Source organism: Ahaetulla prasina, chromosome 3 (genome assembly GCF_028640845.1).
Source record: "Ahaetulla prasina isolate Xishuangbanna chromosome 3, ASM2864084v1, whole genome shotgun sequence".
In the NCBI taxonomy this organism is placed as follows: Eukaryota; Metazoa; Chordata; class Lepidosauria; order Squamata; family Colubridae; genus Ahaetulla; species Ahaetulla prasina.
In genome coordinates, this window is record NC_080541.1 from 2,024,580 (window position 1) to 2,044,971 (window position 20,392).

The 20,392-nt window shown below is 44.7% G+C and overlaps 1 protein-coding gene across 1 annotated transcript; it reads right to left on the reverse strand.

Moving 5' to 3' along the window:
- Positions 1-2,371: 2,371 nt before the first annotated feature.
- C3H8orf82 (chromosome 3 C8orf82 homolog) lies at positions 2,372-19,903 on the reverse strand. The gene is made up of 3 exons (XM_058176544.1): positions 19,650-19,903; positions 12,606-12,654; positions 2,372-3,185 (listed from the first exon to the last, which is right to left on the reverse strand). The coding sequence occupies exons 1-3, from the start codon at positions 19,788-19,790 to the stop codon at positions 2,758-2,760; spliced, it is 618 nt and encodes a 205-aa protein (XP_058032527.1). The 5' UTR covers positions 19,791-19,903; the 3' UTR covers positions 2,372-2,757.
- Positions 19,904-20,392: the final 489 nt, after the last annotated feature.

The following is a 20,392-nucleotide window of genomic DNA, read 5'->3' on the forward strand; positions in this document are numbered from 1 at the left end:
GGATGTTGCCAGACTCGGAATACCAGGCAGCTTCATTAAACGCCTCTCCAACCCTGCATTTGCTATCTCAATCCAGATTAATGGCTCGGTTAATTAAATGGTTGCGTTCAACAACCATTTAACCCAAGCAAATATGTGTACCATGCTGGCTGAGGGCATTCTGGAAGTTGTGCTCCACACGTCAAGTTTGAAAGAAGATGATTGAAATGTCTTCTAAATTGAAGAAGCTGGCCTGTTAGGTGGTTTGAATCCAGCCAATGAGTATGCAGGATTGCAAAACCCATCAATCCTTTGCTTGTGTGCAAGCAATCAGTTCCTTCCTTCCATCCTCTCTCCGTCCTTCCTCGCCCATCCATCCATTCCTTATTTCCTTCCTCTCTCCCTTTCCTTTTCTATCCATCCAATCCATCCCTCATCTTTTCTTCTTTCCTCCCCTATCCCTCCCTCCATCCCTCATTTTCTCCCTCCTCATTTCCTCCTTCCCTCTCCTATCCATCCAATTCATCCTTCCCTCCCTTATTTCTTCCTTCCTTCCTCCCTCCCTCTCCTATCCATCCAATTCATCCTTCCCTCCCTTATTTCTTCCTTCCTTCCTCCCTCCCTCCCTCCCTCATTTCCTTCCTTCCTTCCCTTCCTTTCTAGCTAGGGAATTCTGGGACTTGAAGTCCACAGGTCTTAAAGTTGTCAAACTTGGACCCCCTGCTATAAACTATTCCAGGGGGTTCAACAGCCAGGAAAATCTTAGCTCCAGATAGGCAAATGAGAAGGACCTTCCTTAAATGCTCCCTCCCTCCTGCCACTATTATTACAGCTTGCTGATTTGGGCTCTGGGGTTTTGCCAGGCTGTCATAGGGCTTCGGCCAAGCTGGATGGACATTCAGGAAGATGCATTTGTAACAGAACTGAAAGCCAGCAGAACAATATTTTTAATTAAGGTAAATCTTATGAGTAACAGCTAAGGGAACTAGGTACGCTTAGCCTAAGGAAGAGAAGGCTTAGGGGTGACATGACAGCATCTTCCAACACTTAAGGGGCTCTTGCAGAGAAGAGTGGGTCAACCTATTCTCCAAAGCACATGAGGGCAGGACAAGAAGCAACTGATGGAAACTAATTAAGGAGAGAAGCAACCTGGAACTAAAGAGAAATTTATTAGCAGTGAGAACAATTAACCAGTCCAATGGCTTGACTCCAGAAGTTGTGAGTGCTCCATCACTGGAGGCTGTTAAAGAAGAGATTGGGCAATTAGCATATTTTTCGGAGTATAAGACGCACTGGAGTATAAGAAGTTTTTGGGGAAGAAGATAGGGAAAAAACCCCACCTGCCTACCAGGTATTCATCTGGCTAGTGTCCTTAGTCTGATCAGCTTCAGCACATTAGTTTGCTGGTTTTTATCCCCTGCTTGGGGATAAAAAACAGCTTCTGAACCACAGCTGAGAGTTGGAGGAAGCAGGCAAAGCGCGGAAGATCACTTCACTTGCTAGTGCCTCGTGAGGGCTGGAAAAAAGCTTCAAAAAAGCTACATTCGGAGTATAAGATGCACCCAAATTGCCAGCCTCTTTTAAGAGGGAAAATGTGCATCTTATACTCCAAAAAATACGGTATTTGACCTGGTTGCTATAGGGTCTCCTGCCTGAGCAGGGGGTTGGACTAGAAGACCTCCAAGGTCCCTTCCAGCTCTGTTATTTTGTATTCTGTACTCATATTTACGATGGAGACAAACAACCTGGAATTAAGGAGAAATCTCCTGACAGTGAGAACAATTAACCAGTGGAACAACTTGCCTCCAGAAGTTTGGGTGCTCCATCACTGGAGGATTTTAAGAAGAGACTGGACAGCCATCTGACAGGGATGGTATAAGGACTCCTGCCTTTGGCAGGGGGTTGGACTAGAAGACCTCCAAGGTCCCTTCCAGCCTTAGGTTTCTATGATCATTGTTCAAGAGAGTCCAAGATAAAGAAAGACTGACCCAGAGAACTTCCATGTACCCATAGTCTGTGTCTGAGGAATCTGCCCATCATCCGGCTGAGTTTCCTGCTGCTAAGCAAAATTTGGCTTTAGTTTATTTATATTGATTGATTAAATTTATAGGCCACCCATCCCATTGCTGAAAGCAACACTTGGTTGTCCATGGAGCGAGCTCGAGGAAGTGAGAAGGCCCTGCACTTAAGCTATGCAATGGCCTGAACACAAACCAGTCCTGTGCACAAAGCATAAAATGATTTTTATTCCGAGATATCTTGTCCAGGATCCCTGCCGTACTGGGGTTTTGGACGGACGCTTCCAGCCACCTTCTTGAGATGGTCTCCTTGGATCATGGGTCTGCAAACTTGGCTCTTTTAAGACTTGTGGACTTCAACTCCCAGAGTTCCTCTGGGAGTTGAAGTCCACAAGTCTTAAAGTTGCCAAGGTTGGAGACCCCTGCCTTGGATAAATGAGGCATCTGGAATGGCAGGAGGGATGTGGTTTGGGTTTCTGTCAAAGCTAAGGATACCCAAGAGGGCCAACAAGAAGACCTTCTTTAGATGATCTCCTTGGATAATCAAGGCACCTGGAATGGCAGGAGGGATGTGGTTTGGGTTTCTATCAAGCCAAGGATGCCCAACAGGCCAACAAGAAGACCTTCTTGAGATGATCTCCTTGGATAATCAAGGCACCTGGAATGGCAGGAGGGATGTGGTTTGGGTTTCTGTCAAAGCCAAGGATGCCAACCAGAAGACCTCTGGGCACTGGAAGGCATTCCTCGCTCTACAACGGCCTCAGATCAACCTCAGCAGCTCATTCGTGAGAGGATACTTCTTCTCCTGCCAACGGAAATGAGTGGGCGGCTGACCGGGTCCGTCCTGGTACTCAAAGCAAGGGCTCAGCTCAAAGGCCAGGGATGACTTGACCAATCCTACCCCGCCAGCCTTTTCCGGCCCTGGGTGATAGACCCGCCCGTTCTCGGCCAACATGACCAGCTTCTCCGGTTGGAAGGGCACGGCCAGGAGTTCTGCGCCCCCGCAGAAGGACAGCGACTGCTGGCCCGAGGGTCCTTCCAGGAGGTGCGTGAAGACGATGGGCCGGTCATCGCAACGGATGTAGTTGTGCTCCCGGCCGCAGGGCGACAGGTAAGGGAAGGAGTCCTCGTAGCGGCCGCTGCGGTTCAGCTTCAGCCGCTTGAAGAAGAAGACCAGGAACTGCTTGTCTGCAGGGGGAAGGGAAAGCAGAGGGCGGTCAGCGGGGCACGGCCAGGCTCAGTGGGGCAAGAGTAGGGCAGAGAGGGGTGGGTGGGTCCCTCCACATTGGCTGGGGTGAGAAGTCAGAGAGGCCCTGCAAAGCATTGTTATAGCAATAGCATTTGGGCCGCGGTGTGGCTCAGGCTGTAAGAAGCCTGTTATTAAAACACAGCTGCCTGCAATTACTGCAGGCTCGAGTCCCACCAGGCCCAAGGTTGACTCAGCCTTCCATCCTTTATAAGGTAGGTAAAATGAAGACCCAGATTGTTGGGGGGGCAATAAGTGGACTTTGTATATAAATATAAAAATAGAATGAAGACTATTGCTAACATAGTGTAAGCCCCCCTGAGTCTTCGGAGAAGGGCGGGATATAAATGTAAATTCAAAAAAAAAAAAGCATTTATTTAGGTTATTGCTATTACTGGTTACAGCACCATCCTTCACCCCCCACCCCCCCATGGTCGTGTGATCAAATTTCGGACACTCTATCTACAGAGTATCTACAGGGTCCCAGGGTCACCATTGGTGATCTTCCCGGACAGCCTCCGACAAGCAAAGTCAATGGGGGAAGCCAGATTTGCTTAATGGCTGGATGATTCGCTTAACAACGGGCCCAAAAAAGGTGATAAAATGAGTGCGAAATGCACCTGACAAATGCCTGGCTTAAGAATGGAAATTTTGGGCTCAATTGTGGTCATAGGTAGAGGACTACCTGCATGTCTGGTGGGACCCCCACTTCTTGGAAGTGGCCCCTTCCCAATGCAACATCAATCCGGGGCGGAGGAGGAGGGGGGGGAGAAAGGAGGAGGAGGAAGAAGGGAAGGAAAAAGGAAGAGGAGAAGGAAAAAGGAGGAGAAAGAGGAAGAGGAAGAGAAGAAGGAGGAGGGGGAGAAAGGAGGAGAAGGAAGAGGGGGAGAAGGAGAAGGAGGAAGAGGAGGAAGAGGAGAAGGAAAAAGGAGGAGGAAGAGGAGGAAGGAGGAGGAGGAGGAAGAGGAGAAGGAAAAGGAGGAGGAAGAGGAGAAAGGAGGGGAGGAGGGGAGAAGGAGGAGGAGGAAGAGAAGGAAAAGGAGGAGGAAGAGGAGAAGGAGGGAGAAGGAGGAAGAGGAAGAGAAGGAAAAGGAGGAGGAAGAGGAGAAGGAGGGGAGAAGGAGGAGGAAGAGAAGGAAAAGGAGGAGGAAGAGGAGAAGGAGGGGAGAAGGAGGAAGAGGAAGAGGAGAAGGAAAAAGGAGGAGGAAGAGGAGAAAGGAGGAGGAGGGGGAGGAGCAGAAGGAAGAGGAGAAGGAAAAAGGAGGAGGAAGAGGAAGAGGAGAAGGAGGAGGGGGAGAAAGGAGGAGAAGGAAGAGGGGGAGGAGAAGGAGGAAGAGGAGGAAGAGGAGAAAGGAGGAGGAGGAGGAAGAAGAGAAGGAAAAAGGAGGAGGAAGAGGAGAAGGAGGGTGATGTGGAGTTCTTTTTATTTTATTATTTATTTTATTTATTTATTTTACTTATTATTCAAATTTTTATACTGCCCTATCTCCCAAAGGACTCAGGGAGGTTTACAGCCTAATAAAAACATAAGAGTAAATACAAGTTAAAAACAACATTTAAAAAACTTATTAAATTAGGCCAAATTTAAAACTGTCGTTAAAATAGTACAAAACCCCATTTAAAAACTAAATTTAAAACTAAAACCCTAGGCCAGCCCTGCACAAATAAATAGATGTGTCTTAAGCTCGCGATGGAAGTTTCGAAGGTCAGAAAGTTGGCGCAGTCCTGGGGGAAGCTCGTTCCAGAGGGTGGGGGCCCCCACAGAGAAAGCTCTTCCCCTGGGTGTCGCCAGTCAGCACTGCCTGGCGGACGGCACCCTAAGGAGTCCCTCTCTGTGAGAGCGTACGGGTCGTTGTTTTGGTTGTTTTCTTGCAGATGTTTCATAACCCAACTGGGTAACATCATCTGTGCTAGAAGGAAGGGGATTTTGAACCTTCTAGCACTGATGATGTTACCTAGTTGGTTCATGAAACTTTTGCAAGGAAACCACCCAGCTCAGAGAGCACCAAGGATTCTACAACCCCCCTCTTCCTCCTCCTCTCCATAACTCTCCATAACGTCTCTCCCTTTTAGCACTGATGATGTTCCCTAGTCTGGTAATGAAACGTCCAACAGAAAACCACCGAGCTCAGGGAGCCTCAAGGACCCCACAGTTTGACCCTGAGCTACAGAGGTTCCCTTCTCTCGATCTTCTGGTCAGCATCTCTGATTTTGAGCTCCCAGGGAAGAGTCTCCCCTGTACGTTTTCCTTCTTTTTGGAATTCGCTCTGGCCGTTCTGCTCGGTTTTGGCAGCCCGCTAAGAAGTCACCCTGGCCCGAAGCCCCCACCCACCCTCCGACGGCCTTTACAAGCACCCGCAGGTGCATGGCTCATCAATTGGAATTATTCGCAGCGCAGGCTGTGGACCCCGTAATCGAGAAGCGGAAATGAAGCTGCAGAAGACCCCGTGTTTGCTTTCGGCCGGGAGCCGGGAGCTGGGGAAGTCAAGCGAGAGGGATGGGAGGTGGCTGGCGAAAAGCCCAGCTCCCAGATTCAGAGCCTTACATAACAAGGGCAAATCCCTCCGGATTGGGTAAGGCCAGCGTGTGCAAAGAGGGCACAAGGTTTGGTGGCTTGGCGGGGAAGAGGACAGGAGAGGAGGATTTTTGACAAGTTATTTAGATGCTGCGGAGCCCTGGCTCCCCCCCCCCCCTTCATTCCAATGACAAAGAGAGGGAGGACGGAGACCACCATCACATCCTGGAAGAGATGCAGCTGGAAGGGGAAAGAAACAGAAAGGGGCAACTCGGGCCCCCCCGCATTTGTGAAAGCCTCCTCTGAGCTGGGGGCGCTCTGGAAATTGGACTGCATTTTTTTTTAATTGAATATTTTATTTGGCCAGGTGCCATCAGACACACAAGGAACTGGTCTCCGTGCAGAAACTGTGTACGTGCAAAGCAACAGAAGAATAGAATTAGATTAGATTAGATTAGATTAGATTAGATTAGAATAGAATAATAGGATAGGATAGGATGAAGGAATAGAATAGAATAGAATAGAATAGAATAGAATAGAATAGAATAGAATAGAAAGAATGAAGAGGGAATAGAATAGAATAGAATAATAGGATAGGATAGAATAAAATGAAGAGGGAATAAAATAGGATAGGATAGGATAGGATAGGATAGGATAGGATAGGATAGGATGAAGAAGGAATAGAATAGAACAGAATAGAATAGAATAGAATGAAGAGGGAATAGAATAATAGGATAGGATAGGATAGAATAGAATGAAGAGGGAATAGAATAGAATAGAATAGAATAGAATGATAGGATAGGATAGGATAGGATAGGATAGGATAGGATAGGATAGGATGAAGAAGGAATAGAATAGAATAGAATAGAATGAAGAGGGAATAGAATAATAGGTTAGGATAGAATGAAGAGGGAATAGAATAGAATAGAATAGAATAGAATGAAGAGGGAATAGAATAGAATAGAATAGAATAGAATGAAGAGGGAATAGAATAGAATAGAATAATAGGATAGGATAGAATAAAATGAAGAAGGAATAAAATAAAATAGGATAGGATAGGATAGGATAGGATAGGATAGGATAGGATAGGATAGGATAGGATGAAGAAGGAATAGAATAGAATAGAATAGAATAGAATAGAATAGAATAATAGGATAGGATAGAATAAAATGAAGAGGGAATAGAATAGAATAGAATAGAATAGAATAGAATAGAATAGAATAGAATGGAATGGAATGGAATGGAATGGAATGGAATGAAGAGTGAATAGGATAGGATAGGATAGGATAGGATAGGATAGGATAGGATAGGATAGGATAGGATAGGATAGGATGAAGAAGGAATAGAATAGAATAGAATAGAATAGAATAGAATAGAATAGAATAGAATAGAATAGAATGACAGAATAGGATAGGATATGGAATAGAATAGAATAGAATAATAGGATAGGATAGGATAGGATACAATAGGATAGGATAGGATAGGATAAAATTTTTTATTGGCCAAGTGTGATTGGACACACAAGGAATTTGTCTTTGGTGTAGAAGCTCTCAGGGTGCATAAAAATAAAAATAAAATACATTCATCAAGAATCATAAGATACAACATTTAGTGATAGTCATAGGTTATTAATAAGCTATCAAATCATACTAGGAAACAAATAAAACAATATAAATTGTAAAGATACAAGCAACATGGTTATGATAATTATCATCATCATAATTCCAATAAGAGAGGAGGAGTAAAGAAGGATAATTAGTAGGATAAATAATAATATTATAGCTATATGACCTGGGTAGATCCAGGTAGTCCTTGACTTACAACAGCTTGTTTAATGACCATTTGAAGTTACAATGGCACTGAAAAAGGGACTTATGACCGTTTTTCACACTTACAACCACTGCTGCATCCCCATGGTCACGTGATCAAAATTCAGACGCTTGGCAACTGGCATGTACTTATGACGGTTGCAGTGTCCTGGGGTCACGTGATCCCCTTTTGCGACCTTCCTGATGAGCAACGTCAACAGGGAAGCCACACACAACTGTGTGACTAATTTAAGAACTGCAGTGGTTCACTTAACAAAGGTGGGAAGAAAGGTCGTAAAATCCTTCGGGAGAAGGGCGGTATAAAAATTTAAATAATAAATAAATAAATAAATAAATAAATAAATAAATGGGGCAAAACTCCCTGAACAAATGTCTCACTTAGCAACAGAAATTCGGGGCTCAGCTATGCGTCATGAGTCAAGGACTACCTGTGCAGGTAGACACGATGATGTATGTATGTGAAATGATGCATCTGTTTTGAAATTTTTAATTGAATTTGAAATTAAATTAAAACGTTTAATTTGATTTGTGTACACTGTTTTTAAATTTAAATATTTTATGCTGAAATAGTTAATTGTCCCACTGCGGGGGAGATGGGCGGTTCAAACATGGGATGAATAAATTGAAAAATAAAACATTTTCAGCCAGACAAGCCGCAGAGCTGGCCCACAAAATATCCCTACATCCCCTCCTGCTGGACCACTTCAGATAACGCAAGTGACTGGTTGTGCTGCTTGAACAGCATCCTTGTGAGATGCAACTACACGTGAGATGGAATCTGGCAAGCAGTGTTGAGCAAAAAAACTACTTTTACACCCCCAGAAGGCCCTCGCTAAAATGGAATGTCTCTTCTGCCTTCTCACCGATTCTTCCACACTAATGCAAATGTAAAGAAGGAACTTTTTAAATCATTTATGGTGGTCTGTGATAAAGCAAAGAAATATTGGAGTAGCCATCAGATACCGGGTTCGTAGTACTAGCATATGTGGTGGAGATGTCCAAAGGCAAAAAAAAATATTGAACCAAAACACACACATGGTTAGAAAAAATGATAAAGCAACACATGGATTTTAAACCAGAAATACTTTTGTTGGGTATTTTACCAGAAGAGTATCATAAAGGGAATACCTATCTAATTTTACTTGTGTTAACTGCAGCAAGAATTGTATTTGCACAGCAGTGGGAAAATGAAGAGATCCCTTCAGATGAGAGTGTGATAAAAAAAAAAAATTAGAATGCGCAGAGATGGACAGATTAACACTAAAAATAAAGGAGAAAGAAGAAACAGAAAAATTTTAATATGGGAATTGTTTTACCAATGGCTAACTTACAGAAACAGAGGTTAGAAACTAAAAAGATTAAGAGAATGATTAATTATATAATGAAAGCTTTCTAGTATGGATAAGCCATTGCTACTATTATTATGTGATTATTATCAATGATATTATGATTGCCACTACCACTACCACTATCAACCTGCCTTCCATTGAGGACCTGTATACTGCACGAATCAAGAAAAGGGCCGTGAAAATATTTACAGACCCCTCGCATCCTGGACATAAACTGTTTCAACTCCTACCCTCAAAATGACGCTATAGAGCGCTGCACACCAGAACAACTAGACACAAGAACAGTTTTTTCCCGAAGGCCATCACTCTGCTAAACAAATAATTCCATCAACACTGTCAGACTATTTACTGAATCTGCACTATTATTAATCGTTTCATAGTTCCCATCACCAATCTCTTTCCACTTATGACTGTATGACTATAACTTGTTGCTGGTAATCCTTATGATTTATATTGATATATTGACCATCAATTGTGTTGTAAATGTTGTACCTTGATGAACGTATCTTTTCTTTTATGTATACTGAGAGCATCTGCACCAAGACAAATTCCTTGTGTGTCCAATCACACTTGGCCAATAAAAAATTCTATTCTATTCTATTCTATTCTATTCTATTCTATTCTATTCTATTCTATTATGCTTATTGACTTTTTGTTGTTCAAAACTAATCGTACTCAGACAAGATGCTGCTCATACAGATCAGTGATGGCAAACCTTTTAGACACCAATTGCCCAAACTGCTCACACACGCATGCCCAAGCTGAAAGGTGCACATGCAAAAGCGCACATGCACAAACATGCATGTGCACAAACGTGCGCATGTGCAGGCATGCGTGAACGGGCACGTCGCATGCACAGACATGCACACATGTGGGGCATCCCAACACCGCCAGCTGGGCAAGAGGTCAGATCTTTTTCTTTCGTGAGCTTCTCTTTCGTCGTTTGCAGGGAAACAGAAGCTTGCCAGCCGAGAGGGTTCTGCGTGCCATAGATTCACCATCACGGATATAGATATTGAGTTTTTAATGTTTATTGAAGAAAAAGGTCTGTCTATCATCTATCTATTTATTTATATTGGATTCATATCCTAATAAAGAAGATTTCTATCTATCTACCTACCTACCTACCTACCTACCTACCTACCTACCTACCTACCTACCTACCTATATATTTATATTGGATTCATATCCTAATAAAGAAGATTTCTATCTATCTATCTATTTTTTAAAAAATTTGCATTTATATCCCGCCCTTCTCCGCAGACTCAGGGCGGCTTACACTATGTCAAGCAATAGTCTTCATCCATTTGTATATTATATACAAAGTCAACTTAATTGCCCCCAACAATCTGGGTCCTCATTTTACCTACCTTATAAAGGATGGAAGGCTGAGTCAACCTTGGGCCTGGTGGGACTTGAACCTGCAGTAATTGCAAGCAGCTACCTACCTACCTACCTACCTACCTACCTACCTACCTACCTACCTACCTACCTACCTACCTACCTACCTACCTACCTACCTACCTACCTACCTACCTACCTACCTATAAATATTGGAGTAGGATTCATATCCTAATACAGAAAATATCTATCTATCTATCTATCTATCTATCTATCTATCTATCTATCTATCTATCTATCTTTATTATTATTATTATTATTATTATTATTATTATTATTATTATTATTATTATTATTATTATTATTATTATTATTATTATTATTATTTTATTATTAATTAATTAATTATTATTATTATTATTTATTATATTTGTATACCGCCCTTCTCCCGAAGGACTCAGGGGGGTTCACAGCCAGTAAAAAACACAATACATACAATACAAATTAAAATATATAAAAAACTGATTCAATAATGGCCTAAAAATTTTAAATACAATTAAAACCCCGTTTAAAACCCCTAATTTAAAACCCTGGTTTAAAACTATGTTCAAGCTAGTCCTGCACGTCGAAACAACAGCGTCTTCAGCTCGCGGCGGAAGGTCCGGAGGTCGGGGAGTTGACGAAGCCCCAGAGGCAGCTCGTTCCAGAGGGCGGGAGCCCTCACATAGAAGGCCCTCCCCCTGGAGGTCGCCAGCCGACATTGGCTGACGGTATCCGGAAGAGGCCCTCTCTGTGAGAGCGCACTGGTCGGTGTGAGGCTACTGGTGGCAGTAGGCGGTCCCGTAGATACCCCGGTCCTAAGCCATGGAATGCTTTGAAGGTGATAACAAGCACCTTGAATTGGACCTGGAAGATCACTGGAGCCAGTGCAGACTGCGCAGGAGAGGTGTCATATGCCTGTAAACCGCCCTGAGTTACATGCCTGTAAACCGCCCTGAGTCCTTTGGGAGATAGGGCGGTATATAAATTCGAATAATAAATAAAATAAATAAATAAATAAATATGGGAGCCACGAGGTGCTCCCTCTATCCCTCTATCTATCTATCTACCTATCTATCTATTTATATTGGATTCACATCCTAATAAAGAAGATTTCTATCTATCTACCTACCTACTACCTATAAATATTGGAGTAGGATTCATATCCTAATACAGAATATTTCTTTCTATCTATCTGTCTGTCTATCTGTCTATCTATCTATCTATCTATCTATCTATCTATCTATCTATCTATCTATCTATCTATCTATCTATCTATTTTATTTATTTATTTATTAGATTTTTATACCGCCCTTCTCCCGAAGGACTCAGGGCGGTGTACAGCCAAGGATAAAACTCAATATATATACAATTAAAACCAGAATTTAAAACAAAGCAAATTTCAAACAAAGGCCGACATTAAAATTTAAAAATTTAAAAACCCTAAAACCATAAAAACCCAATTTAAAATAGTAAAACTATTATGCCAGTCCCGCTTGAATAAATAAATATGTTTTTAGTTCACGGCGAAAGGTCCGAAGATCAGGCACTTGGCATAAGCCAGGGGGAAGTTCATTCCAGAGCGTCAGAGCTCCAACAGAGAAGGCCCTGCTCCTGGGGGCCGCCAGCCGGCACTGTTTGGCGGACGGCACCCTGAGAAGACCCTCTCTGTGGGAGCGTACGGGTCGGTGGGAGGCATAAGGTAACAGCAGGCGGTCTCGTATCTATCTATCTATCTATCTATCTATCTATCTATCTATCTATCTATCTATCTATCTATCTATCTATCTATCTCTACCTACCTACCTACCTACCTACCTACCTACCTACCTACCTATAAATATTGGAGTAGGATTCATGTTCTAAGAGAGAAGATTCTTAAGGTGAATCTAAAGATAAAACTGTCATTCACTGATAGAATACATCCCTTTCTTTCCAGACAGAAAATCGCTTGCACCTTTACTCTTGAAGATGGCTTATTCTTGTTTGGAAAGCTAGCAGTAACAGTAGCAGAGGTCTTTGAGCTATGAAGAAGGAAAACGTCTATAGAGAAAGCTTTTTTTTAGCAGAGACCCCATAGCTTCCAAGGTCCCTTCCAATTGCACAATAGTTACTTTTCTCCGCATAAACAATTTGGGAACATGACGAATCAAAATAAGATTATTCTTATGCACATAAATTGTTTATTCACATACCTTCCATCTCTGCTATTCTGTTAATCTGTTACCCCCAATGATTCTACCTTCCCTCAAAGTGTTTATAATCTGGGGTATAATAAGTAGACATTACCTTTGAAACACGTGATGAAGTTCTTGACCTTGGCATCATCCAGGAAAAGCTGTGGAACGTGGTCAGGATCGGATGGGGTTGAGTAGGGACGGTGGGGGAAGAAAAACAGAAAAACTGGGTAAAATTGGACGCTCCTCTTTCTGAAAAATACAGCGTATGCGAAGAGAATGGAAAACAAGACCCACTGCCTCAGAAACAAGGAGGGTACTGCTCCACCATCTTGGAGGAGGAGAATTATCTCTAGGGTCACACAAGCCACCCTTGAGTCAGTCCATGCGTGCCGCTTATGTAGGAGAAGAGGCTGAGCTGGAAGGTGGGGTCAAATGCATCATCAGTCTGGAATCATTGCGTTGTCACAAAACACTCCAAGTCCAGGAATTTATGAATTTCACTGATTCTTATCTAGCGCCAATTTAGCCTTGATCGTTAGCTGACTACATTCTTCTACAGGTAGTCCTCGACTTATGGTGACAATTGAGCCCGAAATTTCTGACGTTGAGAGAGTTGTTAAGTGAGTTTTATGCAAGCTTGCCACAGTTGTTAAGTGAATCACTGCCGTTGTTAAGTAAGTAACAAGTTTATTAAGCAGATCTGGCTTCCTCATTGACTCTGCTTGTCAGAAGGTCGCCAAAGGCTGCGGGACTCTGGGAGTTGAAGTCCACCCCTCTTAATGGTGCCACAGTTGAGAAACACGACCTTAGAATTAGAATAGAGCTGGAAGCGACCTTGGAGGTCTTCTAGTCCAGACCCCTACTCAAGCAGGAGATCCAAGTGGCTGTCCAGTCTCTTCTTAAAAACCTCCAGTGATTGAATGCCCACAATTTCTGGTGTCAAGCAGTTCCACTGGTTCACTGTCCTCACTGTTAGGAAGTTTCTCCTTAATTCCAGGTTGCTTCTCTCTTTGATTAGTTTCCAACCATTATTTCTTGTCTTGTCCTGCCCTCAGGTGCTTTGGAGAATGATTTGAGCCCCTCTTCTTTGTGGCAGCCCCTCAAATACTGGAACGCTGCTATCATGCCACCCGTAATTCTTCTTTTCTTAACTTCCACATCGGTTGGAGATATCAAGCCAATGTACGCTTTTCTTTTAATACCGACCCCAACTCATTTCAGTTTAATTCGGTGCTAATTAGAAACGCCATTAGCATAGCGGAGGCAATAAGAGGAGTCAGCAGATGAGGCTAATGGATTCAAAAGAGGTCCGAGCACCCTCGAGGGCTGGAACGGAGGCGGCATCTCTTCCCGACCCCTGGATCTGCCACTTGGCTGGTTTTCGTTTTACCCTGGAGATCTCCATTAACATTTAGCTCTGAAGCTGACATTGTCAAGAGGCCTCATTATGTGATCTGAATTCCTTCTGAACTGGGGGAGAAACATATGTCAGAGGGAAACAGTCTCTGGAACTCAGAGGGCCAGGTAGTCCCTGACTTACAACAGTTCATTGACTGACCGTTCAAAGTTACAGTACGAGGGCATTGAAAAACTTGACTTAGGACCGTTTTTCACACTTACGACCGTTGCAGCCTCCCCATGGTCACGTGATCGGAATTCAGGCTCTCGGCAACTGACTCACGTTTATGACGGTCGCAGCGTCCTGGGGTCATGTGACAAGCAGAATCCGTGGGGAAGCAAAGATTCACTTAGTGTTACTAACAACTGCAGCGATTCACTTAACAATTCTGGCAAGTAAGGTCGTACAATGAGGCAAAACTCACTTAACAACGATCTCATTTAGCAACGGGAATTTTGGGCTCGGTTATGCTCCTAAGTTGAGGACTACCTACAGTACACAGGACTGCCTACCCAGGTCTTTCCTGCAGAGAAAATTAACAGTTGTAGTACTAGAAGCAGGATAAGAAGAGTGTCAATTCATTTGAACTTGGGGATGTTGGAGAAGACTCCCGAGGGGACCATGGACAGCCAGGAAATCAAACTAATGGACCACTGAAGAAATTAAACCAGAGTTTTCAAGTTACAAGTGACCTTGTTCAAATGATCCTACTTTGGACACGTGATACGAAGACTCAGCTCTCTGGAGAAAGCTCTGATGCTAGGAAAGGTGGAAAGAAAGAGAAGGGAGGAAGGAGGGAGAAGGGAGGAAGAAGAAGGAGAAGGAGAAGGAGAAAGGAAGAGGAGGAGGAGGAGAAGAGGAAGAATAAGAAGGAGGAGAAGGAGGAGGAAGTGGAAGAGAAGGGGGAAGGAAGAGGAAAAGGAGAAGCAGGAGGAGGAGAAGCAGGAGGAGGAGGTGGAAGAGGAAGAGGAGGAGGATGAAGAAGAAGTAAGATTCTACATTTAGGCAAAAAAAACAAAATGCTAAAAAAGCCAACACAGTTCTGGGCTGCATAAACAGAGGGATAAAATCAAGATCACGTGAAGTGTTAGTGCCACTTTATAATGCCTTGGTAAGGCCACACTTGGAATATTGCATCCAGTTTTGGTCTCCACGATGTAAAAAAGATGTTGAGACTCTAGAAAGAGTGCAGAGAAGAGCAACAAAGATGATTAGAGGACTGTAGGCTAAAACATATGAAGAACGGTTGCAGGAACTGGCTATGTCTAGTTTAATAAAAAGAAGGACTAGGGGAGACATGATAGCAGTGTTCCAATATCTCAGGGGCTGCCCCAAAGAAGAGGGAGTCGGGCTGTTCTCCAAAGCACCTGAGGGTAGAACAAGAAGCAATGGGTGGAAATTGATCAAAGAAAGAAGCAACTTAGAACTAAGGAGAAATTTCCTGACAGTTAGAACAATTAATAAGTGGAACGACTTGCCTGCAGAAGTTGTGAATGCTCCAACACTGGAAATTTTTAAGAAAATGTTGGATAACCATCTGACTGAGATGGTGTAGGGTTCCTGCCTAGGCAGGGGGTTGGACTAGAAGGCCTCCAAGGTCCCTTCCAACTCTGTTGTTATGTTATGTTATGTTAAGAGGAGGAGGAGAAGTAGGAAGAGGAGAAGGAGGAGAAGAGGAAGAATAAGAAGGAGGAGAAGGAGGAGGAAGTGGAAGAGAAGGGGGAAGGAAGAGGGAGAAGCAGGAGGAGGAGAAGCAGGAGGAGAAGCAGGAAGAGGAGGAGGAGGAAGAGGAAGAGGAAGAAGAAGAAGAAGAACAAGAACAAGAACAAGAAGAAGAATGAGAGATGGACTCAGTTATAGTGGGAAGGGGCACCATTGGAAGTCTTGAATGGCCAGGTTGAGGACCAATCATCATGGAGAACATCTATCTATATGTTTGCTAGGGGTCAACTTGGTTTGAAGATACAATCAATCACTCAGTCAATCACTGAATGGAAAGACCTGGCTCTTTTGAGAAGGTTCTTACGTTGGTCAAGGCACGAGGAAAAAGCAGAAGACAGCCAGCAGCAAAGAGGGTGGACTCAGTTATGACGGCAATGCCTGAAAGACCATATTAGGACTGCATTGGGGAAAATCTATCTTTGTAATTGATAAATACTAACAAACGGCAATCAATCAGTCAATCAATCAATCAATCAATCATGGTACTATAACTGGCCAGGTGTCAGTGCTGCCTCTGATCAATCCCTAGGAAAGAAAACCCTTGACTCCATAGATTTAGAGAAAAGGTTCTTTTACTAAGCAAGAACTGAATGCAGCAAAAGTCAGGCAAGCACACGCATGCGAAAAGACAAATTGAAAATAGGCCTAGAGCGCCCCCCCCCCAATAGCCAGGCTGACACAGTCCAATCATCGGCCAGGAAGATGTTTTGAGAACATCTCTGGTTGAGGAGCTCCGGACATCCATCGTGAATGCCATTTCCAGGATGGTTGGCCTTGAAGATGTTAAACAACTCAAACTGGCCTCTATTGAGTCCAAGCCTCTGCGTTGGTTCTCAGCAATTCCACATTCACACCACCTGCACACTTCCCCATCCCAATGTCCATTGCTCCCTCCCTCCCCGTTTCCATGACAGCTGGCAGCAAGATGAAGGAAAGCGAAGATGGCTAGACTGACACCCGGTTTCCATGACAGCTGGCAGCAAGATGAAGGAAAGCGAAGATGGCTAGACTGACACCCGGTTTCCATACTTGATGGACAAGTGGCTGAGGGAGGATCCACTCCTTGTTGGAGAACAATTGTCCCAGTCGGGAGGAGGGATCAAATGCGGAATCAGCTTGGATTCCCTATGAAAACACAGGAGGCAAGGTCTGACTGCCCCACCCCACCCTATTGCCTTATCTGGTCTTTTTCCGGCTTCCTATATTATTGACAGTGAACAATAAAGAAGTAGCAGCCAAAAAAGCCAATGCAATCCTAAACTGCATTAGCAGAGGGATTCAATCAAGATCACGTGAGGTACTAATACCACTCTATAAGGTTTTGGTAATTTACCTAGAATATGCATCCAGTTTTGCTCACACTATAAAAAAGAGGTGGAGACTTTGGAAAGAGTACAGAGAAGAGCAACCAAGATGATTAGGGGACTGGAGGCTAAAACATATGAATGAACCGGGCATGGCTGGTCTAGTGAAGAGAAGGATGGGGGTGACATGATAGCACTGTTCCAGTATTTGAGGGGCTGCCCCAAAGAAGAGGGGGTCAACTTGTTCTCCAAAGCACTTGAAGGCAGAACAAGGATGGCAATGGATGAAAACTAATCTAGAAGAGAAGCAACCTAGAACTATGGTAAGGAAAATTTTCCTGACTGTGAGGAGAAACAACCAGTGGAACAGCTTGCCATCAGAAGTTGTGGGTGTTTCATCGCTCGAAGCTTTCAAGAAGAGACGGGACTGCCATCTGTCAGAAATGGGGTAGGGTTTCCTGCTTGGACAGCGGGTTGGACTAGATGACCTCCAAGGCTCCTTCCAACTCTGTTATTCTGACCAGCTAATTTGAACTCTTTTTTCAATTCAATTCAGAATAGATCTGAAAGGGACTTCAGAGATCTTCTAGTCCAATCGCCTGCTCAAGCAGGAGACCCGCCTAGACCATTTCAGACAAGTGGCTGTTCAATTTCTTCTAAAAACCCCCTTCCATCTACAATTTCTGGTGGCAAGCTGTTCCACTGGTTAATTGTCCCCACCGTCAGGAAGTTTCTCCTTAATTCCAGGTTGCTTTTCTCCTTGATGGGTTTCCACCCATCATTCTTCTCCTGCCTTCTCATGCTTTGGAAAATAAGTTGACCCCTCTCTTCTTTGTGGCAGCCCTTCAAATATTGGAATATTGTTCTGTCCCCTCCCAAGTCCTTCTTTTCTCTAAACAGGCCATACCGATGATGGTTGCAGTGTCCTGGGATCACGTCAGTGGTGGGCTGCTGCCAGTTTGGACCGGTTTGGGCGAACTGGTAGTTGCGACCAGTGGTGGGATTCAAGTAATTTAACAACCGGTTCTCTGCCCTAATGGTTTCTTCCAACAACCAGTTCACCAAACTGCTCAGAAAGTTAACAACCGGTTCTCCCAAAGTGGTGCGAACTGGCTGAATCGCGACCCAGCGAGCCCACCCACCCGCCCCGCCACAATCTTGTCCTATATTGCTGTGTTTTTTGACGCTGCATGAATGTGCGGAAGATGCTCGCAAGCAAATTGCCATGTTTTTTGATGCATACATGTGTGGATGGTGTGTGCGAGTGAATTGACGTGTTTTGTAATGCCGCACACATGTGTGGATGGTGCGTGCTCACATTTGCGGTGCTGGGCGATTGTTACAGTATGTGACGCTCACTTCTGGGTCATGTGTGTTGGAAGAAATATTCATCTGGTTCAGTTCCAAGCCGGGAGAAAGGCACTGGAAACATGGAGGCTGATTGTTCAGGTGCAAAGAACATGTATTCTATTGTCAGATTCCTATGGGGTCATGTAGGGGTCATAGCTGGCTCTATAGGCAAAAGAGGAAATGCAAATCCTAGGTGCTTGTCTGAGCTAATCTGGTCAGCCTCTGGCTTATTGTTTATCTGAATTCCTGGGTGAGGTTTGGACCACTCTGGGATGGTGCAATGAAGGGGCTTTGTGTTCTGAAAGGGTGTTGGGCAATTCCTATTGTGGCTTAATGGCTTTCGTCCTGTGTTGGATCTTGGGTGAAGGGCTGCTTCGAATCCTACCATGCTGCCTTTGCTTCAAAATATCCTGTCTTGAATGGATTTCTGCCTGCAGTATTTGCTTTGCTTGTGAATAGAGCCTTCTCTGTGGGGGCTCCCACCCTCTGGAACGATCTACCCCCCGGACTTCGTCAGCTTTCGGACCTTCGGACCTTCCGCCGCGGGCTTAAAACATACTTATTTAATTGTGCAGGACTGAGCTAGATTTTAAATTTTGGGTTTTAAATTGGGTTTTATTTCTATTTTTAATTGGACGGGCTTTAGAATAAGTTTTTTAAATGTTTTATATTGTATTTATATTCTATTTATCTGTTTTTAGTGCCTGTAAACCGCCCTGAGTCCCTTGGGAGATAGGGCGGTATATAAATACGATTAAATAAATAAATAAAATAAAAAAATCTAGTTGGCTGCTTCTTTCAATAAACTATTTTTTTCTCCTTTAAGTGCTGACATCTGCTGTGGGCTATTAAGGAAAAGCGGGGACTGCTTTCTGCCTCTAAAAAACACGTTTCTCCATTTCTCCCTTTGGGGAAATATAATATTCTGCCTTTTTAATAATATTTCTCAAAATATTTCATTCTTCCGGGGATGGGGGCTTCAGATTCCCACATGCGATTCCCCCTTTAGCAGCCTTCTGGGAAGCAAAGTCAATGGGGAAACCCGATTCGCTTAACAACCGCATGATTCGCTTAACAACTGCAGCGATCCACTTAACAACCACGGTAAGAAAGGTCATAAAACGGGGCGAAAGACACTTGGGTCGCCTAGGACCAGAAAGGTTGGCCTCAACTGTGGTCATAAGTCGAGGACTGCTTGCAATGCAGGCTTCCCCTTCCCCCATTTACTAGGGGGTCCCTTGCCAGCCCTTCCCTTTGCCCCCCCCAGCCGGAAATGCCCTTTCCAGCGGTTACAGGACGCATCCGGTTGACCTTATGACCCCGCCAGCGCTGTCCCCTCGCCCCTCGGAGGGTCTTCCCCTCCCCCCTCCCCCAGTACCTGTCCCTGGTGGTCGATGTAGTAGAAGTACTCGCGGGTGCGCGGCGAAGGGCTCTGGCCTTGCTGGTAGAGAGGCTGCCCGGGCCCGCGACGGATCCCCGGACGCAGCAGGAAGCCCAGCCCTCCCCGCAACAGCCGCATCCCGGCTCCCGTCCGCCGCAGAGAGGAGAACCCCGGTCGGTAGGCCGGCGCCGCTCCACCGGAAGCGCTTATGAGGGGGACACTTCCGCCGACGGACGCGCTCCCCCCGGCGCGCGGGGCCGGCAGAAAGGTTCCGTCCGCGGTGCGACCCCTGCTGGCCGGGACTGGAATGTCCCTCGCTGGTTGCCTCGAGAGCGGAGTCCGGTCCGCGCTGCTTCTCCCGGCGAAGACCGCGTGAGTAGCCCCTCCGCTGCTCTTGGGCGCCCCCAGTGGACGCCTGGAGGCCTTTGCAGCTCGAGGGGCGTCTGGGCTAAGAGGGAGGAGAAGGCAGAGCTTAAAAGAGGGGCACCCCGAGAGCAGGAAGAGGCTGCTGGGGCTGCTGCTCTTCCTCCTCCTTGTGCATGCACGTTTTCCTCCTCTTGCCCTCCTCTCCTCCCTTTCTTCCTGTCTCCTTCGTTCTCCTTCTGCTTCTCCTTTAAGTGCTGACATCTGCTGTGGGCTATTAAGGAAAAGCGGGGACTGCTTTCTGCCTCTAAAAAACACGTTTCTCCATTTCTCCCTTTGGGGAAATATAATATTCTGCCTTTTTAATAATATTTCTC